We start from the raw sequence: 26,779 nt of genomic DNA, 5'->3' as shown, positions 1-26,779 counted from the left end.
AGACATTAAGCACCAGTGGCTGGTAGCATCACAAATAAAAGACAATCAGACATTATACGCCTCCTGCAGGAAGTACAAAATACCTATTATGATGAAATCTGTTCAAAGTTCTAGATCCAGCAACCTATTCATAAGAAATATAGAGAAGAGCAGAAGACAGTACACCATCAAAGTTTAAAGAAAACAAAGATGACATTTATGAAACAATGAGAAATTTGAACACCAATTAGATATATGATGTTATTAAATAACATGATTTTTTGGGTGAGATAATGCTACTGTGGCTATTTCCAAGAAAGAATACTTATCTTGTTGAAATGCTCACTAAAATATGTACAGATGAAATCATATGATGTCTGGGATTTGCTTCGGAAATAATGCAGGGCTGGTAGAGGTCAGGGGCAATGGGAGGGTGTATTCATGAAACAAGATGGCCTTGTGTTGGCAATTGCTGAAGCTGAGTAATGGGTACATGGGAGTGCATTATACCATTTTGTCTACTTCTGTATTCCTTGACATTTTCTAAAGAAAAAGCTTTTCTCTTTTAAATTATTAACACTTCCTTATTACTCTGATGCTCTTGTCCTAAGGGATAGCCATTTCTCTCCCATCTTTTGAGATCATTATCCTAGGGAATCTCCAGGGAATTGTAACTGTCCTGGGGAAAGTTACATTAATTCATTAATATCTCTGCACACTAGTTACAAGATTATTTCCTGGTCCATCTTTACTCCTGAAAATACTGAGTGCCTGAGGATAAAATTAGAAGAAAACCTTGGAGGAGGGAAAAGTAAGGGCTGGGTGTGAGAAGAAGAAAGGAAGAACAAATTTGGCCTTAATTATGATTTTCCCAGGGCCTTCACTAGTTGGTTCATGCATTTTCTTTGTGTGGGTTTTACTAAGAGAACTTTCAGTGGAGGCATGAAAAAAATGTTTAAATTCTGGATTCTCAGGTCAAAATTTTACACAGAGTTCCCTTTTGTGTTGTTAAGGGCTAATATAAGTATTTCTTAGGAGAAGAAGGACTCCTTTTTCATTGTCTAGTGAGCCAATGATGAGACCGCTGGGGTGGGGCTAGACACAGTTTTGCCTGAGCCTGAGAACTGTCTAGACCTGTCCACAAGACTACAAGGATGTGGAAACCAGGAGAGAGTAAGGAGTCATCTCAAGTGCTCAAGAGTATAGCTTTTTATGGAAGATCTCTGGAAGAACACCAAGAAACTGGTTGCCTCTGGGGAGAGAAGCTGGAGCACTTGGGACAGGGTGGGAGGGAAAAAAAAGTATGACTTTATTGTTACAGCCAGATTATACTGTGGTTAGTGCCTTAAAATATATGATGGCATTTTGCAAACAGCCTTCTGTTGACATAAATGTACCTTTTATCTTGAAATTACACGGAAGACAGATGTGTGTTTGTGTATGGTTTCCTTGGCTGGGCCAGGTGCTGACACCACCGGCTATTTGCATGTTTTCTTGATAGTCCTTCCCCTGCATTCCCTACTCCACCCCAAGCTCCCAGAATCTAATTAGGAGCAGTAGATGGTCACTAGAACCAACAAGAACAGGATTCTAGTAGTTCTAGTGTAATTTCTCCATGGGTGACATGGCATTGGTCAAAGCTCAAATCTTCCCACAGAAGCACCCCTAATAGCAGAACCAAGGGAACACTCTCTTTGAAGGCTTCTGTTTTACCTTAAACGTTCAGATTAATTCTGCAGTCTATGATTTAGCACTTTGTTTTTACAGAACACAAAATTACGTTATTATTAGGGGAAAAAAAGTTGCTGTGTTTATCCCATGGATTCAAGCAGCCTTACACACCTGTGCACGTCTCTGAAGTACTGAGTCTGGTTTTGTTTTGTGCTTTCTCCTCTTTATATGTTGAGATTATTATTTCTGTACATTAAAATTCACTAATTTTAAATGTACAGTTTAATTTTGATAATTAACTGCCACCATCAAAATCTGGAACGGCCACATCACTTTAAAAATTTTTTCCATCCCCCTTTGCCCAAGCGCAGTTTTGAAATACTTAATTTTATTTTATGGCATTCTCTAACATTGACTCTGGGTGATTTGGGGAAAGTCACTTTCCTTCTCTGGAGGAGTTTCGGCTCCTGTAACATGATGAATATAGGAGTAGATTTGTTTCTAGGGGCTCTTCCATTACTTTCAGAAAATGGGGTGGGGGGTGAGGGCGGTTATCTTAACCTTGTGTCCTAGTTCTTGGTACAGCACACGCAGGTGGCCAACCCTAGTGGGTAAAAAGCCTGTGGTCGCATCAAATTTTCCCAACCTCTCTTGCTAGTGTGTAACGTTTTCCTTTTTTCTTTCTTCCTTCCTTCCTGCCTTGCTTTTCTTTTCTTCTTCTTCTTTTCTTTTTAGTGTGCAATGTTTTCTAAGCATCATCAGTTTCCTCCTCTGCCTTATTGGGTATTGGGCTTATGAACAGGACCTCTTTGTATACTGCTATGACAATGAAGTGAGATGTGCCGGTACCCTTACAAATTGGATGGTATTTTTATTATAGCACAACAGAAAGTCCAGGCATTCAACCATCTCCGCTACCACATGTTTACTTGGGAGGATACCCAAGACCCAAACGGAAGCGCAAAGCATGCCCACGCATCTACGCACCCCGGCAGCCCCCTGCCCGCCGTCTTTCTAGACCTCAGAAAACCAAGAGGCACGCGTGCATGCGCTTCCAAAGTGCTTCACTAGAGGGCAGAATCGAGACCAGGAAGTTCTAACGCCTGTCGTACAGGTACGACGTAAAACGGCTCTGCTTTCTGGCAACCTGCTTCCGATCCCGCGTGTGTGAGTTAACGAGGCAACTTCCTGGTGGGAAACGCGTCTTTTGAAGGTGGGCGGCATTGACGTTTTTGCTATGGGCAAACGCGGGAGCCGGAGCCAGAGCCAGCTGCTCACCACCCTGACTAAGAAGCAAAAGAAGCATCTTCGGGATTTCGGCGAGGAGCATCCCTTCTATGACAAGTATGGAGGGGCTGGGACCAGCGGTGCCCGTGGTTTTTCCCGAGTTGGGCCCGCCGGTCTCCCTGGGGATCGGGACAGGACTGCTCCCCATTCTTCCCGCGCTTTCCCAGCGCGCTCGGCTTGGGAGGGTGCCGGTGGCATCCCGCCGGTGATGGGGTTCTTCGTGGGTCCTCTGCTTTTGTTGAGCCCTTCACTTTAAAAAGCTAGACCGCACGCCTCCTGTGGGGGTGGGGCGCTGGTTTTTGTACCGTTAGAGGTTTTCTAAGATTGTTTTTGTTTTTTTTGTGTGTGTTTTTAAAGAATTGTCTGGGCCCTTAAACATCGCTGTTCTATCCAGTTACAATGAGGAAACCCCGGTGTATCGGTAACTGTGAGTTCCATTCTAAGTGTCCAGACTCTCAGTTATGGTCGTCGTGCTGACCGGCCACTCCACTTTGGGGCATTATAATGAAGAAATGTGCTGGAAAAGGTCTTTTATTTGTTAAATTGATACTTCTTTCCGAGGAGAGCCAGTTAACTCTGTTTGTCATGTGACCTTGTTAAACTTTCCATTTATCAGTTATTATCGGTTTGTTATATTCTTAAAATCCCTGTCCAAGTGCATATGTGGCTTTTACATGACTATAGCTATAATGTATTTATAATGGTATACTCTGCGTTTTTCATGTAAAGTTATCATTAGACTTTTTACTAATTGCTCCATGCTGGTAGTTAGAGTTTAACATTACCTGTTTCTTCTCAGGGTTTCTGGAAAGGAGGCAAAACCACAGATTTATCAACTGGTAATGCTTTATATATATATATATTTTTTAAATCATAGTTGGTTCTTGGTTGTTAATTTTAAGATTATATATAATGATAATAAAGCCTGGCTACATTTCCACTCCTTTCGATTTTAGATGTAAGCTGTTATTTTAGTAGTATTGCTTAGTGTTGAATGCAGATGTGTGTTATAATGCCATTGTGATAATTAATATAGTAATCAGAGTTTGAAACTTCCCTGAGAGATTAGCCTATTAGAACCTATCAAGAAGGCTTACCAGAGGGCTCTTGGTAAATCCTAAGGAGTATCTTGTTTACTTAACGTAAAAGGAGCCACAAACAGTGCACACTGAACAAATTCCTAACTCATTACAACAAACAAATAAACGCTACATTCTTTTGTTGTATTGTAATTTTCCTGTTGCTTCTTTCAGCATGCCAAATATCTGACAATAGATTAGATCTCCTTATAACCTAAAGTTCTATTTTTGGTCCACTTTCTTCCCATATAGAACATTAGCAGTTCAAAGAAGATGAAAAGATTCTAGAATCATAGCTAAACTAGCTTTTTTGTTTGTTTGTTTTCTTGAGAGAGAGAGAGAGTGTACATGCACATTGGGGTGGGGAGAGGGAGAGAGAATTTTAAGCAGGCTTCACACCCAGCATAGAGCCCAACCTGGGGCTGGATCCCACAACCCTGAAATCATGACCTGAGCCAAAATCAAGAGTCAGACACTTAACTGACTGAGCCACTCAAGCATCCCTATTAGACTAGTTTTTTAAAATAACTTTGTTGCTGGGCATCATTGAATAGATAAGATTGCATATTTACAGAAAAGCTAATTTTTATTTATGAAAGTCTGAACCAGTTATATTTTTGTTTTTTTTACAAGATTTCATTTATTTATTTGACAGCGAGAGAGACAGCCAGTGAGAGAGGGAACACAAGCAGGGGGAGTGGGAGAGGAAGAAGCCGGCTCCCAGCGGAGCAGGGAGCCTGATGCTGGGCTCGATCCCAGGACCCTGGGATCACGCCCTAAGCCGAAGGCAGACGCTTAATGACTGAGCCACCTATGTGCCCCATGAACCAGTTATATTTTTGCCCTAATGAAAATCATAAGGTAGAAACAAGAATAGTATGTTTCTGTTTTAAAATTTCCCATTTTCCAGGGCGCCTGGTGGCTCAGTCGGTTAAGCATCTGTCTTCGGCTCAGGTCAGGATCTGGAATTCAGGTCCTGGAATTAAGCCCCCTGTAGGGCTCCCTGCTCAGTGGGGAATCTGCTTCTACTACTCCCCCCACTCATGCTCTCTCTTTCTCTCTCTCTCAAATAAATAAATAAAATCTTTAAAAAGAAATAAAATTTCCCATTTTCCTTTTAGTCAGAGAGTTCAGATACTTCAAGTTCTGAAAGTGAAGCAGAGAGTGAACCAGAACAATTTTCTGGGTACCGCAAGCTACTTGCCACATTAAAGAATGCTTCAGAAGAAGATGAGGAGGACGAGGAGGAGGAAGAGGAAGAGGAAGAGGAAGACGACAGTGCTGTAGATGAAGCGGAAGTGAACAGTGAAGATAGTGATAGTGACGTCAGTGTGGAGAAAGGAACAACAGGAGAATCTACCAGAGTGCAGGAGAGTAAGTGTCTTTGGTGTGGGCTCATCATCTTTGTCAGGGCAGATTGCCCCATGAGCACAGTGCCCTATACTATGTGAGTTGCATGAAAGCACATGGATCCAAAGCAGAGACTCTTAACCTTGCCGGTTCAATGATATCTTTGAGAATCTGATGAAAACACAGGACCCTATGGCCAGAAAAATGCAGAAATAATATTTTTGCTTATGATTTCCAGGACTTCATCAATCCTAGATAAAGATCCCTTGATTCAGAGGAAAGGGAACATAATGCTGTTTTTGCGACAGTCTTAATTAAAGAGATCATTGTCCTTTCCTTAGAGAAATCCAGGTTTAATGGAAGACAGACAAAATATACAAAAAATTTAAAGCAGCAGATTTGTACGGAATAGCTAGTTATAAGGCATCGCAGAGATGCTAAGTGATTGCACACTGTCAGAGTAAATGAGGGAGGGCTTCAGGGAACAGCTAAGATTGAAAGCTTAAAGGAATTATATCACTCGGACTTCTAGGTGACTTTTTTCTTTTAACTTTGAAACTAACGTTATGGAGGTATGATTTACAGGCAAGAAAGTCTACCCGTTTTAAGTATACAGTTCAATGAGTTTGACACATACATCTATGTTACTATCACCAAAATAAAAATTCAGAACATTTCCAATACTTCCAGAAGGTGTCTTTTTGTCCTTTTATAGTCAGTTTCCCCCCCTCTGGCATGAGGCAACCACTGACCTGCTTTCTTTCACTAAAGATGAATTTTGCCTATTCTAGAAATTCATATAAATGGAAGCATACAGTATGTACCCTTTTGCATCTGGCTTCTTTGGCTCCTCCTGTTTTTTATGACTAATCCATGTCGTTCATATATTAGTAATTTGTGACTTTGTATTGCTGGAGTCATATCTCATTGTCAGTGTGTCTAAGTAACTTTCTATAACTCACTATTGTAACGCCTGTTTTCCTTGCAGCTGTGTGTTTTCTCTATACTTTAAGGTGTCTTACATCATTCTTAGTATTTTAATTCATCAGTTTTACTGGTCTAAGAGTTCATTGCCTCAGACTTAGGGTTTTGTTTTTTATTTTTATTTCCTGTTTTGGATTTTTAGAAATGAAAAGTTTGGGTTTTTTTCTTTAATTATAAAAGTAATATACACTTACTATAACGATTTAATAGGGTAGTATAGCTAACCTGTATCTCTACCACCTTGCGATGAACATCTTTAACATTTCGTATAACCCCCCATTACTTTTTTATGGATACATGTGTGAGTACAAGTATGTACATATATTTGTGTATGTGTGTGTGCATAATGATCTCATACACTTCTGTAACTTACTTTTTTTGATTGTATACCACAGATCTTTTCCATGTGAGAAATCATGGATTCATCTTCTTAATTATATGGTATTTCATTGTAAATGATATGTGGTAATTTAATTAGTAATCCATTGATAGAAAAGGATGAAATCAATTTTTCCAGTTATTTCTTGTCATAATCAGTGCTGCTTTGAACATCTTTACATGTACCTCTTAGTGTACTTTGTCTAGTTATCATCTTAAAATAAGTTTGTAGAAGTGGAACTGGGTCAGCCATCAGGCTTAATGTTGAAACTTAATCTTCCACCTGAATTTGCTTAAAAATAAATAATAGCAATGAACATCAATGTTGGTTTAGGCTAAGGAATTAAATTCTACTTGTCCACAGAAGTGTAATTACATTTATGCATAAATAATTTTACAAAATGTTTCTCAAAATCACAGGTACGGTTTTACCTGCTGACCCTGAAGGAAAAGGTGGGGATGGGCCAGTTAGCACATCACAGGAATCCCTCGAGGAGTTTACAGATGCAAAACACGAGTCACTCTTCAGCCTGGAAACCAATTTTCTTGAAGAGGACAGTGGAGGCGCATGTTCTCTGAAAGTATCACAAGGTTAGAGCAGTGTGCGGTGTTGGAATTCACCAGATGCTTGGTAGGGGGGCTTGTGTGCTAATACGTGTTAAATCTCCTATTCCTGGAATGAGCAGCAATCGACACAGTTTAGCAGCTATATCTAGAGCTGGGAAGACATACTTCTCAAAGGTATTTTGTGGTTTTCAGGGATTAGGCTCTGCTGGGAGTAAGGAGGCTATTAGTAGGACAAACGGCCGAAGAGTAATAGTAGGGAAGGCCAGTTCCCCAGACTTCATGTTTTCACAGTTGGGGTCAGGGGAAGACTACTGGTTTTTTCTCCAAGCAGCAAAGGAAGAGAAAGGAGAAAAATACTTTGTGCTTTTCTTTCTACCCTTCACTTGCTCTTTGTTATTGGAGCAGGAATTTTTCCAGATTTGTAAGACTCAGGACTGACTAATCTCCTTGGTCCTCATTACCAGGGAGCACCTTTGAAGCCAAAAAGCTCTGTTCTGTCTCTCTAGTCTCTCTCTGCCTCTTGGTCATGCTTCTCTCCCAGGGGCAGTGACTTGTAGGTGTAGGCAGGTCTCTGCTCCCTCTCTCAGGTCCACTTTCTCAGCCTGTGCCTGGAGGCCAAGTCAGGTTGGGCTCATTCTGTATTCTGACTACCATTTTTGGCCCCGTTGCCCTTCTTCAACCCAGCTCTACCGTTAATGAAGCTGAAATTTTAATCCTTATTTGGCTCAGTTGGTTCTTTTGGCTATTGTGCTGGTGAAGGAGAAGTAGCAGGTAGAATTTGGGCACCACCCCAGTGCAAACCATCAAAACTTTAATAACCTTGCAGGAGGGGTGCTTGGGTGGCTCAGTCGGTTAAGTGTCTGACTATTGATTTCTGCTCAGGTCATGATCTCAGGGTTGTGAGATCAAGCCCCGTATCAGGCTGTGCTGCTGCTCATGGAGCCTGCTTAAGATTCTCTCCCTCTTCCTCTGCCCCGCCATACCCCTCATGCTTGCTCGCTCACTCTCCCTCTCTCCCTCCCTCTCTAAAAAAAAAAAATAAAAAATAAAAACCTTGGCGGAGACATTAGGGAGCTTGATTATCCTAAAATTTCTCTGCTGGTTTTGCCTATACAGGTGTGTCAGCACGTAGAATTCTTATGTCCTATTGTTCACTCTCAGGTGTTAGTATGAAGTGCACTGCATTGAAGTTTTACCATTTGGATCCTTGCATGGGTCATTTAACTTTAACTGCTTCTTAATGAGTGGGACTGGAAGGGAGGGTTGGGTGGCCAGCTCAGACGACTGAAGATAACCCTGAGTGTAGGTACTACCATTTGGATCATTTGTTCACCCCAGTTGAGTATTGAGCATTTCTATGCGTCCTGCACTATAAGAGAAATCAGGCACGGAACCTGCTCTCAGGGGTCTTAACACTGTTGCGGTGGGTGGGTGGGGGACTGTGGAGGGCCCTGAGGATGGCCTCTTAGTGGAGCCAGCACTGTGCCTGGCAGAGTAGCTCCAGGGAAATATTTATTGTGAGTCAGGAGATAGCATTAAACCGATAGTATTTGGACATACAAAAATGAGGTGAAGGGAAGGGTAGAATTTTTAATTGAAGGAAGGAAACCCACAGAGGCAGAAGAATTTGAGGGCCATCTAATTAAAAAATTACATTGGAGAGGTAGACTGGACATGTACACCCTAGAGTACCCCAAATTTCAAACTGAGAAGTTTCTTCAAGGGTTTTGAGCTGAGAAGTAATGTGATAAGAGAAATGCTTTAGGAAAAGGAACCTGTTAGAAACTTTTGAGCTGGGAGAGAGGACGCGGAAAGTAGATGGGAGAAAGGATGAGTTAACATTGTGAAAAGGAGTGTGTCATTTAGAGGGAAGACCAAAAAATATCTGTTGTTTCCTCCTAAGTGATCTGGCATTCTTGATTTCTGAATTAGATCCATTTCTACAACATGTGAGCAAAGAACTGAAAGAAAAAGAAATTCAGGCTGTTGCCACAAATCCCAAAACTACTCACCAGCTAAAAGTAAGTATTGCTTGGTCATCCCCGTTACAAACGAAATGAAGCTCCAAGTAAAGCAATGGTCTTGGGTTTTGGCAGTCTCCTCGAATGTATGATATATCCTAGCGGTAGGTGAGTTGATAGGGGAGCATAGCATAGGAAGGCCAGAAGAGCCTAGTGGGGCACAGGTGTAGCTAGAAAAGGCTCTGGGAAGCTGGAGTGTGGGAGCCAGGGAAGAATGGCTTTGGAGACAGGTACACCAGGGTTTAGACCAGCATCTGAGAGGCGCTGTTACGTGACCCAAGGCAAGTTAATCTACTTTTTTGCTATTCACTGTTCTTATCTGTTAGAGGGGGCCAGTAATGCTTACCTCAGAATGAAGTAATTTAGTTCACTGACTGGTACATAGAAAGTATTGAGTAAAACAGTAGCTACTGCTGCTGTTGGTTTGTGTGAAATATCTGGGGTAGGTTCACAGCTACGTTACTCAGATGTGGAGCAGTTTTTGCTTCTTTGTGTTTTTTGTTTTTTACCAGCGGATGCTGTTTTTGAGTTGGTCATCCTTTTTTAATTGAAATTTTTATTAAAGTAATAATTATAGCTGCATTTTTTAAGAAGTAACACAAAGACATCCCTTATGCCCTTTGCCCAGTTTCCCCCCAGTGGTAGCATCTTGGCAAAACTATGCTGCGGTATCAGGGCCAGGAGACTGACATTGACACCCCCTTCTGTCTTATTCAGCTTTCCTCGGTTTTGCTCCTACTCTTGTGTGTGTGTTTAGTTCTGTACTGTTGTGTCAGGTGGAGGTTCCCCTTAGCCACCACCAAAATCATAATTCCTGGGAGATCTTGGGGCAAAGCAGTAATTCATTTATTTTTATTGCTGAGATCATCCTTTTTTCCCCCCTGAGATCAGCAATTTTGTTACAATGCAAAAATTCCCAAACTGGTACTTCACAAAAATATGCTTTATGATTTTAATAGCTATAGCTCAAAAAAATTTATTCCATGTCCAAGAAAATTTGGAAAACTTGAGGTTAAATACAGTAGAATAGAGCTCTTGTCATAGGACTCATCAGAACGTTTTGTATCTAATATACATTGTGACTCTCCCTGAGGGGGATTCGTTTTTGTGATGTTTACCAAAGTTATTGACCATGGAGCCCTTTTTTTTTCTAGAATGAATTTTGATTTCCTAGAACATATCCACAGAGTAGGTTGGGACACACTGACCTAGTGAAGAGCTCGGGTTGGAAGTCAGAAACCTTGGGCTCTAGCTCTCAGCTCTGTTCTCTCCTGGGTCAAGTTTGTCTGAATCCTATATCTCTCTGAACCTCTGCTTTCCTAAACTGTAAGATAAGCATAGTGTCCACCTTGCAGGGTTGTTGCTAAGGGTTAAATGAGGTGATCTGGTAAATCAGAGGGAGCTTGGCAAATTAGAGAATTCTGTGTGAACGTAATGTATGATAACGCATTTCTAACTTAGATCTTGATCTGTCTCTTTCTAGTGGCCCGTATTGGGCCAGCTTGTCTTTTCATCCAAGTTTCAAAAGTTGGAAACATTTAAACCCTCAAAGGACGTTGATTTAAAGTCACTTCATCTCCAGAAGCCTCTGGAATCCACCTGGACCAAGACCAACAGCCAATTCCTCTCTGGTCCCCCAAAATCAAGTGGCCCCTTCACACCCCTCCAGAAAGAGCTCTTCTTAATTATGAATTCTTACCGGGACCTGTTCTATCCAGAAAGGACCGCCCTGAAGAATGGGGAGGAGATCCGCCATGTGTACTGCTTACATGTAATAAACCATGTCCTCAAAGCCAATGCCCAGGTGCTTGGTAACAATAGCAGACGCCGCAGCCAGAAACTTGGAGTGGGTGACGATGATGACTTCAGAGACCAAGGGCTAACAAGGCCCAAGGTGAGTGGCAGCAGGAGAGCTTTGTCCTCCAGAAGGAGGCTGCAAGGCACTGCCATATAGGTGCCTGGCGCTTAGCAGGTTCTCGGGTATTTTAATGATACAAATACTGGAATAATGAATGGGTCCAAGAGTGAGCACCTTAGATGGGCCAGGCAGGGTCAGAGCAGTGCAGCAGACAGCTCAGCGGACTGTTTCTAACCATGGATTTAAGTGGAAACTTGTGAATCAGAGGTACCTCTGTGATAATTCTCCTTAAAGAGAACTCTGAACATACATAAATGACACTCCACTGCAAATCTCTTCTTTGTGATTGTCAGAAATGGATGGAACTTTAGCAAGCCTTTTATCCAGTCCCTAAATATTATAGCTATGGACAGAGATCCAGATTGGTAGAGGACCTTGCTAAAGAGCCCCAGGGAAGGAGTAGCAGAGATGGGATTAGAACCAAGGACTCTCTTTACTGAGCCACACACATAAGTAAACCTTGGAAAACAGAAATTCCTGTTTTTCCATTGTACAGTTACTACTGCTTAAAGTGATGATTACATTTATTTGGGTTTATAAGCCTAAGTTCCAGTGGGTTTGGAGCTTTGGTAGAAAATGTCTTTTTTAATTGTGTCCACGTTATTCATGTTATGTGGCTACATCTTGTGTTGTCCATTTCCCGCACCCCCTTAGCCTGTATCCCTCCATATTGAAGAAGTCTTATCTTTTTAGGTTGTTTTACTGAGTTTCATAGGATCCTAGGGTTTAGTACTGATGTGCCTCTTAGACATTTCTTGGTCCAGCCCCCTGTATGATAGCTGGGGAAGCTGAAGCCTAGATACTTCGTGTTGTAGCTGGGACAGTAACTTGGCCTTCTTCAGTCTTGGCCCCTCAGTGCTGCACTCTACCAGGCTCAGTCACTGCACCTCTCCGGCTGTACTGGTTCTGTTTCTGGGAAACTATCTCAGAGTCTTGAATATAAGGATTGTAAGTTTATCTGTTTCCATTTAGAGTTGTAGAAGAAAATGAGTCAGATTACCCATGAAGCACATTTAGAATTTGATCAGTTGTGGAATCTGACAGGGGTTGTTTACATTGTTCATATTTACAGGAGGGTAGTTAGAAATTTATCATTTGTTACGCATATTCTATTTTCATTCTCACCAGTAACTTTAAGCATTTTTGGAATTGTTTGGAAAACTGAGACCTACATTTCCCATTGAGGTATGATTTTATTTCAGAAATGCTTTCTCATCATTTCTGAAAAATGTACTAGGGAACATAAAAGAAAAGTAGTGATGCATTAATCCTTTTCCTTACTGGCTTTATTTGTTTTCTACTTATTACACCCAATTCCTTTTTTTAATTTTTTGTTTTATTTAAAAAATTTTTTTCCTAATTCATTTATTTATTCAGCATATATTTATCCCTTGGGGCTTATGCATAGAAATACTAAGTTCTGTGGGAGACAGAAATGCGTAACATTCTTTGCCAGTTGTATGTTTGTATTGGATTTTTGCTAGTGGACACCTGTTAAAGGCATTAACCTAATCTTGAAAGATAATGTCTACATTCTGGTTGAGAGTTGCCTCCCGTGGGGCCGTGAGATTAAAGCCCATAGGACACGGTGCTGTAGGTATGAGAGGTACTCAGGTTCTAGTACTGAGCCAGGTCCTGTGTAAAGCGGGTGACCGAGATGTGAGCCCTTCCAGGGCCTGCCACTCTACAGACGGTTCTTTAGCTCCATGTTCTCAGGCTCACCTGCAGCTGCCGGTCCTTGCCCTGTCCCACCAAGGCTGCCATGGCTTCCTCCACAGGTGCTGATAGTGGTGCCCTTCCGGGAAGCTGCTCTGCGAGTGGTACATCTCTTCATCAGCCTCCTCGAGGGTGACAGCAAGAAGAAAATAATTGTGAGCAACAAAAAGAGGTTTAAGGGAGAGTATGGCTCAGATCCTGAGGAGAGACCACCCAACCTGAAGAGGCCTGAGGATTACGAAGCCGTGTTTATCGGCAACATCGATGACCACTTTCGGATCGGTAATTCCTTCTCGTCAGAACTCAAACCCTGAGGGACCTACGGTGTGAGGTTCGCGTGGCCGGAGGCTAGAAGCCTGGAGTTAGGCGTTCTCTCAGTGGGGTGATATCCTCCTACCAGGACTGGGGTGCATTTGTGACATCTTGTCTGCCAGGGGGAAGAGTCTTGCTTGGCTAACGGGGTGGACACTTGGCTCAGGGTGGAGCGCCTCTGAAGCTGTGTGTAGAGACATGCACATTTACAACAGAAATGTCTCGGCACACCCATAGCTAGGAGCTGATTCTACAGGGGGGGTTGGAAGTGACGGGCTGAGTGGGCCACTCTGGGGAGGCTGAATAAACCGAGCATCTATGAGTAATGGACTTCCCTCCTACCGGCCATGTAGAGTGCCTGCCCCCTGAATTGTTTCCATTCACGACTTACTGACTGCTATCCAGCTTGGCACATCTTTGCTTATCTCTCATTCAACTCCCGTATACTTGGTCGGGTGTATATTGATAGAGTAAAGTTCTTGGGAAAATGTCTTTTAGTCACATAAGCTCATTTGAAAAACAGTTATTAAGCATCTACTGTGTGCCAGGTACTGCTAAGAAGCTGAGGATATAGGGGTGCCTGGGTGGCACAGCGGTTAAGCGTCTGCCTTCTGCTCAGGGTGTGATCCTGGCGTTAAGGGATCGAGCCCCACGTCGGGCTCCTCCGCTGTGAGCCTGCTTCTTCCTCTCCCACTCCCCCTGCTTCTGTTCCCTCTCTCGCTGGCTGTCTCTATCTCTGTCAAATAAATAAAATCTTTAAAAAAAAAAAAAAAGCTGAGGATATAGAAGTAAAAGTTATGCTTCCTGCTGTTAAGGAAATCCAGCCTAACGGGAAAACAGTACAGGATGCTAAGTGCTGAGCAGAGGATGCAGTGGATGTTCTGGGAGCGTTTAAAGCAATTTCTGTACTCAAAACGGGGATAGGATAGTTAGGGAAGGCGTCCTGGTGGAGGTGCCATTTATAGAAAGTTGAGACCCGATTAGGATTTAGTGTGTTACAAAGAGGGGTGGTCAGAGTGGAGGAAAAGGGTTCAGACAGGAAACTGCACATGCAGAGGCATCAGGGTGAATAAACTGAGTATGACCTAAGATCTACATAGGCTTTGGCATGCCTGGAGTGTCAGGTGCGAGGGGACGAGATTAGATGTTTAGTTTTAAACGTGCAGGTGTCCTGCAAGCTGCTGATATGTCAGTTTTGGGCTCAGGAAAGAGATGTGGGCTAGAAACACAGATCTTTGTGGAGGTGGTTTTACAGCCGTGGTTAGTGAATAAATTTACCTATTTATTACCCATAAACTTACGTAGTGTGTGAGTAGAACTTAGAGCCGAATCAGGGACTTGTGGAAGAGCTGTTCGGATCTGAAAAGATAGATATGGGCCAGGTCATGGATAGAAACAGAAGTGAGTGTTAAAGAAATGGAAACCACCAGTGAGGAAAAGAACATTTTGAGGAGGATGTGTTCAATATATTGCTTTATGCATTTGTGAGTGTCCTTGAATTGGTGACCTTGGCAAGAGTCCTTTCAGTGGAGTCCTGAGAATCGGGCCAGATTTCAATGCACTGAGGAATGAATGGGAGATTTCTAAGCCGAGACCACTCTCTGGAGAAGTTTGAGCCAAAAGGAAGAGAATGAGAGTTAGACTGGACCATAGAGGCAAGGGGGGAGATGATTATTTTAGGAAAGAAAACAACTGGAGCACAGTCATGTGCTAAGGGGAAAGATGTGATGGTACAACGTGCATGGTGAGCAGGTGGAAGCTAATGCCTGGGTGGGAACTAACGAACGGATGTGTACTTGGCTGTTTTGTGTAGGAGTGGCAATACTTCAGAGGAGCGTCCGACTCTATGCCCCCTTTTACTCCTCCGACATCCTCATTGCCTCCCCGCTGGGCTTGAGGACCATCATTGGTGCAGAGGGAGAGAAGAAGAGAGATTTTGACTTTTTGTCTTCTATCGAGCTTCTCATCATTGATCAAGCTGACATTTACCTGATGCAGAACTGGGAGCATGTCCTGGTAATGGTGGTCATTCCCATTTAGAATGACAACATTCACGTTTAGAGAAGCTCAGTAATTTAAGTCTTAAAGGGTTATTTAAGTCCAAATGAGTACTCAGTTTGGAAATGGAAATATTTCAGATCTTCCAGTTTGAAAAAGCCTTTTATCCCCTCTTCTAACTCATAGTTTGGCAATAATCATGTAGAGAAGTAAAAATTCTTACCAATATTTTCAAATCTCCAGAAAAGATTTCTTCCCCTTTAAGGTCACCTCTCGTAATAGACCACTTTAGTGTAGCTGGTTGGTGGATTGGTTCCTCCTGACCAGGAATGTCTTTACCTAGTATAATTCCTCCCATAGTTTATGCTCATTTTCTTTTGTTTGGCCTTCAGTGGAAATGGGAAAACATCGCTCAAGATTTCTTAACGTGTGATCTTGTCTTACAGAGAAATGTAGGATGTCTTTATCCTCCTACTGTATCTTGTGCTGTAATTTTTTACTCCTTCCCCACATACTCTTCAGTGTTGTCCATTTTAGGATTGAACAACTGTGCTTTGGGACAATTCTTATCACAGAACCATAGGTTTAGTTTTTTTAAGGCATTTGAGAGCTCACTTCTGCAGTTCCAGGGCTTATAGGGACCCAGGAAGGTTGGGGCAAATAAAGGGGATATTTTAATTTATAAAGTGTGGAATAAATTTATAGTACTTGTTATCCTTTAATATATATTTCAAAGTAAAAATATAATTAGATAGAAAAGCCATGTTGATGGTTGAGTCACGTTCTGTAATTTGAGGGAAAGGCATGCGTAGTGGGTCTGGGGCTAGCCTAATGTTTTGGGAACCAGGTCACTGAAGAACAACAGCTCTGTTTTCCATGTTATTTCCCTTCTTGTCCAAGTCCGAGACTGAGGAACCCATAGAGTGACTAGGGTGGCATTTCAGAAGTTCCTTTCAATGTAGGCACCATTTTGATCCTTTTTGAAAGGTCCAAGAGGTAGCCAATTTTAGCTTACCTTCCTGTTGGGGGCGTTCACCTAAGAGGGCAATTCACCCCCATCTGAGTCTTGATTTTCTGGTGTGATTTGGAATTTGGCTGTACATACTCCATGGGGGTAATAAGATGACAGACTTGTAAAATGCTTGCCAGTGCCCAACGGGTATATCCTCAGTAAAAATTAATGGTAGTGCTGTTTCTGCTCAAAGCATTTGATGAACCACATGAACCTCCTGCCCTTGGATTCACACGGGGTGGACTTCTCTCGAGTGAGGATGTGGAGCCTCAATAATTGGTCTAAGTACTATCGTCAGACACTGCTTTTTGGGGCCCTGCAGGATGCCCAGATCAACTCTGTGTTCAGCAAGTACTGCGTCAATCTTCAAGGCCAGGTGCGCTCTCTCCTTGTTTCTCTGGGTCTTCATGAAGCATTGTGTACTGTTTGGGTCATGAGGCATAAGGCGAGGATGGCATTTGATCAGCGGTGGGGGTGGCTTGCTTCCTAATGCTCTCATTGACTCCTGGCAGGTGGCTGTAAGGAACGTCCCAATGACAGGCTCCATCAGCCATGTCCTAGTGCAGCTTCCGCATGTCTTCCAGAGGATGGAAGCTGAAAACCTAGCTTCCGTGATTGATGCCAGGTACCTATCCCTCCCTAGTCCCATTGGACACCTGGGGGTCACAGAGAGGGATTTAGCTTCGGCATACAAATATAGAATTGGATTCCATGTGGATTTTACTACCATTTACCAAATGATATGAGATCATTGAACCTAATCATCACTGACAGAAGAGGAAACCAACCTAGAGAGGTCCTAGTTCTCCCAGGTTGTTAGTGGCGGTGTTAGTACTGTAAATCAGGGGTTCTTTCCACAGGATCGTGGCATTTCTTAATTACATTACACTGCTCAATGCTGCTAAGTGTTCCGTGTCAACAACTTAATTGTAAGCCCTTCAGGGCAAGAACTAATGCCCAGAAGCCAACGCTGAAACCTTTAAATATTCAACTGTAAGCTCTTCACCTTTTGCCTCCCGCAAACACCAAGATTCCAGTATTTCTAATTCTTTCTGTATTTTCCCTGTCTCTTCATTGTGTTTTGTTGGGGGCCCATGGTAGGAGAAAGATGCTTTGCGTATGGAGATGTTCAGTAATTATTTGTTGATTGATCGACCACGGAATGAATGGATGAATGAATGAATGAATGAATGAATGGTGTGCTTATCTACATCTAGAATAATTCTCTGGGATACACTGACATCACATTTATTTATTTTTTTGCAGTGAATTACGTAATCTCTTTGTGATGACATAAGCCAGGTTGGCCTCTTTGGGGGAGGTAGAAGGAGATTGTGACTTGCCTAGGGTAATCCAGTTAGTGGTGACATTGTGCGCTAATCTCTAAATCATTGACTTTGCCCTTTGCTTTTCCAAATCAGGTTTAATTTTTTTGTGAACAAGATTTTGCCTCAGTATCGTGACGCCGTCATGTCTCACACACTCATCTATGTCCCTTCCTACTTCGACTTTGTGCGTCTCCGGAATTACTTCAAGAAGGAGGAGCTGAATTTCACCCACATCTGCGAGTACACCCCGAAGTCTGGTATCTCCAGGGCCAGACACTTCTTCCTTCAAGGAGAGAAGCAGTTCTTACTCCTCACTGAGCGCTTCCATTTCTACAAAAGGTAAGTAGCACTGGGTTTGGAGTGTCCTCTCTGCAGGTGAGAACGCAACGCGATTCACGGCCTGCTTCTGAGTGCATGGCAGTCTTTGCGGTGCGATAAGGTCCTCTTTACTCTCCTTTCTGTGGAGAAGCCGGAGGGTTTTGGAACTGGGTAGACTCTTCTTGGTTGATTGGTCTCTCCCCAAAAAGGGTATTGTTGGAAAAGGTAGAGACCAGTGAGTGTGTATGGTGTAACCTGTGTGTAGATCCGGAGCGCGTCCACACTTGGGATACTTCCTGGAGCTGTGGTTGTACACCTCCAGAAAGATACTCCTGGGTTGAATGCTCCAAGGTAGGCACAGCTGAAGTGAATCTAGGAAGGAGAGGGAAGCGTTCTGGAAGCACAGACAAGATAGCAGGGGCTGCATGGTCCGTGGAGCTGGAGGCTGAGCACCCGGTCCGCGTTCAGAGTTATGGTGTGCCTGGAGCAGGTGCACACACTCTTCCGCACAAGGAGAGCGCGACTGAGGAGCCCCTTGTGTGCGGGAGGCAGAAGGTGAGGGGCTTAGAGTTGAATATTTAATGATTTCGGTATTTGCTTAGCTTCCCCATTATGTGATTTGACAAAACAAATTGGATTTGCTTTTTAGAAAAAAATTCTAATTAGGGCGTTAGTAATCTTGAGCCTTCTGTTACTGTTTGCAGCCACTTGTGCCTCTAGAAGTCAGGTATTTTATTATTTTGCCAAGTCTGTCTCTGCTGCCAAATGAAAAAGCCTTTTTTAAGCCCTTGTCTATAGAGAGATGGAAATTGCATCCTATTATCTTTTCCTTCCTGATGTGCAGTAATGTTCAGTGAATTGATGTTTTGCCTTTACTGTTTAACTCTCAGTCTATATACTACTGAGGGGCATGTTTCCTCAGAGAACCCCAAACACAGTAGCCAGAAATCTTTGAGGCTTTGGCGCGTATTCGATGATGCATGTTGGCATTGCTTTGCCTTTTAGTTTATGCTGATGTTAGGATGTGCTCTCCAGACACGCTCTTGTTTACCAAGATGGGAAGGGAGGAGTCCAGCAGCCTACCAGGGCAGAGGAGGCTGCCATGACATGACCTCTTTGAGTGTTCTGCTGACTGGGTGATCTGTGAGTGGAGAGATGAGAGATGGCTGCACTTGTGTTCCCTGGGCTCTGTTCTTGGCCACCTACACAGGGCTGTTTGGCCAAAGAGTGTTAATGAAGGCCTGCTTGTTGGCGTCGTTATTTGTTTTGTTCCAGTAAGTTGTTTTCATTCATGTTGAAAAGTGATATTTTGGGGGAGTTTGCACTCAGCAGGTCTTAAGAGCCCTTCGTTTTCTATCAGCTTGACACATGAAAGCAAGCCTTTTAAGTGAAGTGGTTGGATTGGAAAACTTCCCAGTGTGATTGTTTATAGCAAGTATGAATTAGGCTGGGATGAAGACTGCTCTCAAAGAGCAGCTTTTCAGTGAGGGGGCATGGTGTCTCAAGTAGGCAGGACAGTCCCCTGTCTTACACCACTGTTATTTACTGAACTGTTTTGCCTCCAAATCACTATAAAGACAAACGTAGCATGTACCGCTTGCTTTATACCCTGGGCCAGGTTAATTGGTATATTCTGTGTTTAAGATGAATAGAAATAATGTGCTTCAGTGTTCGGCAACTGCTAATTATCTCAGGGTTTCCAACTTGGATTTTTTTGCTTGAGAGGTCACCAAGGTGATGATAGGTGCTTTTATCTGAAATGCCTTTGTGATTTGATTTTACCTTGGGAAAGGTACATGTATGTTAGACATGTATGTTATTATCCAGCTCTGAAATTCGTTATATTCTTTGTGGAAGTAGGCAGTGTTAGAAATATCACAGCTCATTTGTGAGCTAGCAAAACATTTTCAACCTGAAGATTAGTCGTTTTTTGTGGGATTGGGGGATGAAACCAGTAGAATTAGGATTGGACAGGCCTTTGGTCATGATGGCCTGCCTGAGGATGGGATGCTTCACAGCCCTTTCCCTGAGCATTGTCACTGGGTTGCCACAGCAGGGAGGGTTCTCAACCAGGGCGCAAGTCAGAAACTTTGGAGGTGGGATTTATGGGGTTGGGAAAGGCTGCTGGCGTGTTCCTGAGTACCCCCGGCTCTACATAAGTATTCCAGTTCTGAAAGTAGCAGACCATCTTTATAGACAATGTGAAGGAGCCAGCCTTTCAAGTCAGTTGTGGGTGCCTCGCTTACCTTTTGACAGTTGGCAGGTGAGGTAGGTGTTTGGCATGTCCTTTGTCCTTAGTTTAAGGACACCCAGCTGTTTGGTCATATTTGTGTTTTGGGTTTCTTTTTTTTAAGATTTTATTTTTTGAGAGAGAGAGTGTGAGCGAGGAGAGGAGCAGCGGGAGAGGGTGAGGGACAAGCAGACTGTGCTGTGTATGGAGTCCGACAGGGGGCTTGATCCCAGCACCCTGGAGATCATGACCTGAGCTGAAAGCTAGAGTCAGACACTCAGCCAACTGAGCCACCCAGGCGCCCCTCAGTCATATTTGTAGGGGTCACTGAAGACCCAAAGGCTATACCAAGGGAGGAAGAAGGTAGAGGAAGGGATGCTGACGACTGGAGAATCAGCACTAACCGCCCCTCCAAAGAAGCCTTCACCACGTTCACTATTACCGGGAGATACCTCGTCTCTGTTGTGGAAGAAGTGAGACAGATTTTCTTGGTTTTTAAATATAACACTTACTGGAATTGGTTTTGTTGTTTTGTTTTGTAAGTACTCTGATTCTAAGAGTATTATACAATTATTGTAGAGAACTTGGAAAATCTAGGTTAAAAAAAAATGGAATCTCACTGCTCTGATATTAATACCTGTTTCAGTGTATTTCTTTCCCTTTTTTAATGTGAAGGATATGTGCACATGTACATATGCGCATGCACACACACAGGCTTTTTTTAAAGGTACTGAATTGGGACCACACTATACTTACCGGGATTTTTTTCTTTTATGTATTTTAAGTGCTTACTGAAAAACAATTTTAATATGTTAACACTTTGGCATATATAGGTGTATATCATGGGTCCATTTTTAAGTTGATCTGTATAGCTCTGTCACATCCGCCCTTCCCCCAACTCTTTAGTTGGAAGATTTCATTTCGAAGGAAATTTTAAGACTGATGCTGAACATCTATAACTCCTTTCACTTGGACTTCACCAGCTGTTAGCATTTTGCCACATTTGCACGCACCCCTGTTCTCTTTCTTTCCTTCTCTCTGTCCGTCTTATTTTTCCTTCCTGTGAACCATTTGTAAATAAACTGCAGGAGGCTTCATGACAATGAACCCCTAAATCTTTCAGCATGTAGTTCCTAACTTTTAACCACAATATTATTATCATACCGCTTGTTATTACTACAGTAATATCATCTGATATGTATAGTCTGTATTCAGATTTTCCTAGTTGTCCCTACATTGACCATTATAGCTGTTTCATCCCCTAATGCAGGATTCAGTTAAGGGTCATACATTACATTTGGTTAATGTTTCTGTAGTCTATCTTAATAGTTCTCAGCTGGGGATAGTTTTCCTGGAGATGTTTTTGGTTGTCAAAACTGAAGGTTATTCTAGTGGTCTAGTGGTTCTTGTGGGTTGAGGCGAGGATGCTTCTAGATATCCTGGAGCACACAGGATAGCCCCACAACAGAGAATTATCTGGCTCAATGTGTCAGTAGTGCTGAGGTTAAGAAACCTTGGCCTAGAATAATTTTCTTGCTTTTTTTTCTTTGACATTTTTTTTTTTTAAGAGTCCAATCCAGTTTCCTCTAGAATGTCCCAGAGTCTGGGCTGTCTAATTGGTTTTTGGTTTTTGGTTTTTTTTTTTTTAGATCAGTGCTTCCCAAACTTTGCTGTACATTAGAATCCCCTTGGGGAGCTTTTAAAGATCCAAATACCCAGGTCATATCCCAATGCCAATTAAATTCCTGTGTGTGGGGGTGGGGATGAAGCATGGATACTTCATGCACACAAACAGGTAATTTAGAGTATAGCAAAGTTGGGAATCACTGACTTAGATTAAATATCTTTGGTAAGAACTCTACATAGAGGATACTTTCCACTGCATCTTGGCACATAATATTGGTTTATATCATATTTGGTGTTGCTAAATGTAATCACTTGGTCAAGGTGGGTCTGCTAGATCTCTAGTAATCTATGAGGTGTGTATTGCATTCTTTTTAATGGCTACATAGTATTATGTTGTATGGATATATAATTAGCCCAGTTTCCTTTTATGGGTAAATAGATTTTTAAAAAATTTTTCTGCTCTTATATACAATAATGCCAAGAACATCCATATACATAGTTGATGGCATAGTTGCCTAGTTATTTCATTAGGATAAGTGTAGAGAAGAAAACCTGTTAGCTCAAAATCTGTATACAATGAAAAATTCATTATCCATTGCTGCTTATTTGCTCCCTACCAACTTCTCCATATCTTGTCCCCCTCTCCCCAAAATACACACACATGATAATTTGTACTCCACTGGCCTATTTGTGCAAAATCCCACTTGTTGCCAGTGACTTGATAGCCAAAATGATGCCTCAGTGTTTTAATGTTTTTTTCTTGTGTTTTCGTGTTTTTTTTTTATAATTGTCTGTTGAATGTGGAAGCTGAGATAAGTAGTACTTACACCCAAGCACACCTCTTACTCTGTCAGGCCGCTAGTGTAGGAGTTATGAATCTAGTCAGGATTTGTTATTACTGTGGCTAACCTTCCATGCTCCACAGACTTCAAATTCCTCTAGCACACAGTGGTTTAGTGTGGTGCCTGGGGTGCCAGAGGGTCTTTTGTTAGTGTCCTCATCTTCTCTCAGCTTTCACCAGCCCTGTACCCCTGTGCCAGAGGAGGGGTCTCTCCCCAGGCTAGCCACTCCCCCAGCAGTAGGCTGCTCTTGCTTGTTACTCCATGTGAGGCTTGAGGTGGGGTTGGGGTTCTCCTGATGCAGCTTGCTTTTAGGCAGGCCCTGTTCGTTCTGGGCTGTGGAGGTGGGGCCTTCTCAGCATTCCTGTAGCACATGCCATGGCAGCCGAACCCTACCTTGTATGTGTAAGGGGTCTTGGCAGGAATTTCCTGCTTCTCCCACGGTAGTGGCTAACCTCTGCTTATGTCCGAGCAGGATCTTGGACTGGGTGGATTTTGTGCTCTTTCCCCAGGAACAGTCTGCTCTTGCTTTCTACTGGGTGTAAGTCTTGCGATGGGGAAGGATGGGGTGGGGCTTTACTGCCCCAGATGGCTTGCTACAACTCCCCCCCCAACAGTTGACCTTTGCCCCTCTCTCATAAATTCAGGGTTTTGCTTCATATAGATATGGATCTGGGAAGTGAGAGGTTTCACCAAAGCAGACCGGTCTCTCTCAGGTCTTCTGCCTTGCCTCCCATCTTTCTCCAGGACTCTCAGTGGAGGCTTGTGGAAAAGAACCCATGAGTGAGTGTGAGCTAAAGAAGTGTCCACAAATCCCAGGGATTCTGAACTGTCACATAGGCCCACACTTGCCCTTTAAGAATTTGTTAGAAGTATAGCGATTTTCCTGCTGCCCGCTTTCTTGGCAACTGCCCTCTTCCTCCTGTGCTCCTTCACAAGTGAAATAGTTCGTGTGCCCTCTCTGTCCGCAGAGGACCTTGTTACTCTTCGGAGTTCAGTGAGTGGTAGGCTGGCTCTTGAGATCTGGTTGCACGTCTCTTCCACGCTCCTGAGCTCAGCAACATCATATTGGTAGCTTGAAATTGGCCACGGTGGGAGTATTTACACCACAGAAATGGGCAGTTGCTTCAAATCAGCACCCTCTCTTCCCCACTGAGAACCAGTTATTAAACATAAACCGGCGCACCCTTGAATCAGTTCTCTTGGTTGCCTTGTGACATTAGCTGTCTGGGCTCAAGAAAAGCAATGCTTTTGTAGGTTATCTGGCTTTTTCTTGTTAGTGTGGAAGCAATATGCTTTTGAGTTTACTGTATACTAAGCAGAAGTAGAACTGTATGTTTATTTTTGTTCTGTTAAATAGTGAGATAGAACAGTTTATTCAAGTCATTAGCCATCAGAATTTCTTCTTTATGATAATATTAAAGGTGAACCAAGTGGTGGATTGCAATTATAGTTTGGAAGACGAGGTTCATCAGAAGTCAGGATGATCGATGGGATAAGAAGACAAGGAAAGCTCATCCCCTGTGAATGAAATCAAATTCCTGAGGGAGTTTAACATCAGCAGTATAGGAGAGAGCTTTAACAGGGAAAATCAGAGCCTTGTCAACTATAACGTCTTTTGTTATGGGGCCCCAGAGGGAATAATTGACCTCGACCGGAACCATACGGCAAGTCCCTAGGGTCTCCACCCCCCACCACCACTGTGCAGCACTGCAGCAGGGAAAGAAGTGCATAAGCTGTTGAAACTAATTGCTTTTCCATAATGCCTCATGGGTCCTCAGGCAGGATTTTGTAAATGGATGAACTTGGGACATCTGCCGTGGAGTTAACATGTCTGCAGAGTGACAGGAAAAGACTGATGGGAGCGCATTTACAGTTTATGCAGTTTATTTTACATACTGGGTCTGACCTCCTCTCCAGTATAGAACATTCTGTTTTGCCTGATTATATTAAGGGTCATGTTAAGTTGTTAAGTGTTTGCTTTTTAAGTTTTCTGTAACAGATCTTCAGTCCTAGTCTACCTCGGTCTACCCAGAGTAGGCTCAAGAAATGATACAATTTATTTTATCATGATCTTAAGCCAAACTTTAGGAATTCACATGTGTTGTCACAAAATAAGTCCTTCCAACTCAAATTAAAATAACCTTTGGTCTGTTGGTTGTGTGTGCCGCTATCGTCCTCCTTGAGCATGGAGCAGCAAGAGTGAGCTTCTGCCCCTGTCCAACTCTTAGGTAGCTTTTCCATACATTTTCTCAAGTAGGTACAGCCTCTCTTTCCCCTTCCAATAGGTATACCATTAAAGGGATCAGGAACCTGATTTTCTACGAACTGCCAACGTATCCCCACTTCTACAGTGAAGTCTGTAACATGCTGAAAGCCACCAGCAGAGGAGAGGAAGCCACGTGGACTTGCACTGTCCTCTACTCCAAGTATGACGCCCAGAGGCTGGCTGCCGTGGTTGGTGTGGAACGGGCTGCACAGATGCTACAGTCCAAGAAGAGCGTCCACCTCTTTATCACCGGAGAGAGATGAAAATTTGTTGGACAGGACATGGTGTTGGCAGGATGCATTATTATGCTCTCTTCTGTGCCACTTGGACCCAGTTCTGATCACTTATACGAGAGAAGGACTGCTACAGGAAGGAAGGAGCACCAGGCAGCAGCATATTGGATAATTCTTTTCAGGTCATGTGTCCCTGAAAAGTTAAATGTAAACCAAATTTTGGTCACATCTTTCAGAGATCAGGAGGGAGCTGATAGAATTCCAAGAGGCTGATACAAGGAAAAACTTTTACTTGAAACTCTTTGTAAGCCATAAGTTCTTTTATTGTTATTTTATTCTCTAATTTATTACATTTGGTAAATTCTTTCAGATTTGCCTATTTCTGTGTGACGCTTTCTTAAAGTAAGGCGTACGTGTCATTGCATGAGAACTGGTTATGAGAAATTGGAATTACTTCTTGCTGCTGAATATCATCTTAATATTGGATCACGCAGGTTTTGCAAAACTATTATTTTTCTCCAGCCAAACTTTTTTTAAACCTTAAACATTCTATTTTAATTCAACCTAAAGAGTACATACTTAAAATCACGTTATTTAAAATAACATTAATCTCTACTCTGTTTCACGAGTTTTGTGAACCTTTGTGTTGTAATAGCCATCTTAATATCACTGTCTTCATTTATTACTGTAGTCAGTTTAGTAAGTCATGTAACAGCTAAAATGACAGGCAAGTTTCACTTTTAAAAACATTTTTATCTTGAAATATTCCCAGAAAAATTAAAAACACCGAACCTGAACCATTTGAGAATAAGTTGCTGACTTGATGGGCCTTTTCACTCGGAAAGGTTACCCCTGAATTTAGTGTGTATTGCCTATAAATAAGGACCTTTTTCTGTGTAACCAAAAAACAATAGGAAATCCGGACATTGCCATTAATACCTATTGCCTTCTAATCCTCGGACCCCATTTTCCAAATGTCCCAGTCATGTCTTCTATAGCAGAAGGATACAATTCACAATTACATACTGCCTTGAATTGTCACATCTTTGTAGCATCCTTAATTCTGGAAGAGTGCCCCAGCTTTTTGCCAGCTTTCTTGACTTTGACACTTTTGAAGGTAACAGGCTGTTTATTTTAGATAATGTTTCCCTTTGATTAGGTTTAGTTTATGCATCGTTGGCGGGAACACTGAGGCACCGCTGTGTCCTCACTGCATCTCGTCAGGGGGCACACACTGTCCACCTTGCCCCATCACTGATGATGCTCAGTGACCACTGGTTTTTCTTTTGTTTTTGTTTAATTTTTTTTGAAGATTTTATTTTTAAGTAATCTCTACATCCAGTGTGGGGCTCGAACTCACAACCCCCATATCAAGCGGTGCGTGCTCTAGTGACTGAGCCAGCCACTTGTTTAACGTACAGTGTTTGCCAGGCTTTTCCAGTATGGAGTTCCTCTTTTCCTCTTTATTAATTTATGTCAGTATGGACTTGTAGTTTCACCTTCTGTTTAGTGGGTTATAATGCATTACTGTCAGTGTGGACATGTATACACACACACCATCTAAATTTTATTTCTGTATCCATGTACTGAAACCGTGAATTCACACCACACCTCTGATTCCAGTCTGACACCACAGGATGCCTTCTAGTTTTCTCCCTCTTTGT

General features: G+C 42.6%; 1 protein-coding gene across 1 annotated transcript; it reads left to right on the top strand.

The window, feature by feature from the left end:
* The first annotated feature begins 2,790 nt into the window (after positions 1-2,790).
* Positions 2,791-25,912, top strand: UTP25 (UTP25 small subunit processor component). Its single transcript, XM_002922047.4, has 12 exons — positions 2,791-2,994; positions 3,737-3,776; positions 5,138-5,390; positions 7,149-7,319; positions 9,228-9,316; positions 10,800-11,210; positions 13,013-13,232; positions 15,076-15,278; positions 16,466-16,648; positions 16,785-16,897; positions 17,694-17,939; positions 24,902-25,912. The coding sequence occupies exons 1-12, from the start codon at positions 2,888-2,890 to the stop codon at positions 25,143-25,145; spliced, it is 2,280 nt and encodes a 759-aa protein (XP_002922093.1). The 5' UTR covers positions 2,791-2,887; the 3' UTR covers positions 25,146-25,912.
* The last annotated feature ends 867 nt before the right edge of the window (positions 25,913-26,779 follow it).

Source organism: Ailuropoda melanoleuca, chromosome 8 (assembly GCF_002007445.2).
Source record: "Ailuropoda melanoleuca isolate Jingjing chromosome 8, ASM200744v2, whole genome shotgun sequence".
Taxonomy (NCBI): domain Eukaryota; kingdom Metazoa; phylum Chordata; class Mammalia; order Carnivora; family Ursidae; genus Ailuropoda; species Ailuropoda melanoleuca.
The sequence above is the reverse complement of the archived record's forward strand: the minus strand, read 5'-3'. Positions and strand labels throughout refer to the sequence as shown.

What these genes read in the sequence shown, in the direction of transcription:
- UTP25 (XM_002922047.4), top strand. Translation starts at nt 2,888, where the DNA reads ATGGGCAAACGCGGGAGCCGGAGCCAGAGCCAGCTGCTCACCACCCTG. An exon ending in AACCACAGATTTATCAACTG is followed by an intron (nt 3,777 to 5,137) that starts GTAATGCTTTAT and finishes TTTTCCTTTTAG; the next exon opens with TCAGAGAGTTCAGATACTTC. An exon ending in ATCTACCAGAGTGCAGGAGA is followed by an intron (nt 5,391 to 7,148) that starts GTAAGTGTCTTT and finishes TCAAAATCACAG; the next exon opens with GTACGGTTTTACCTGCTGAC.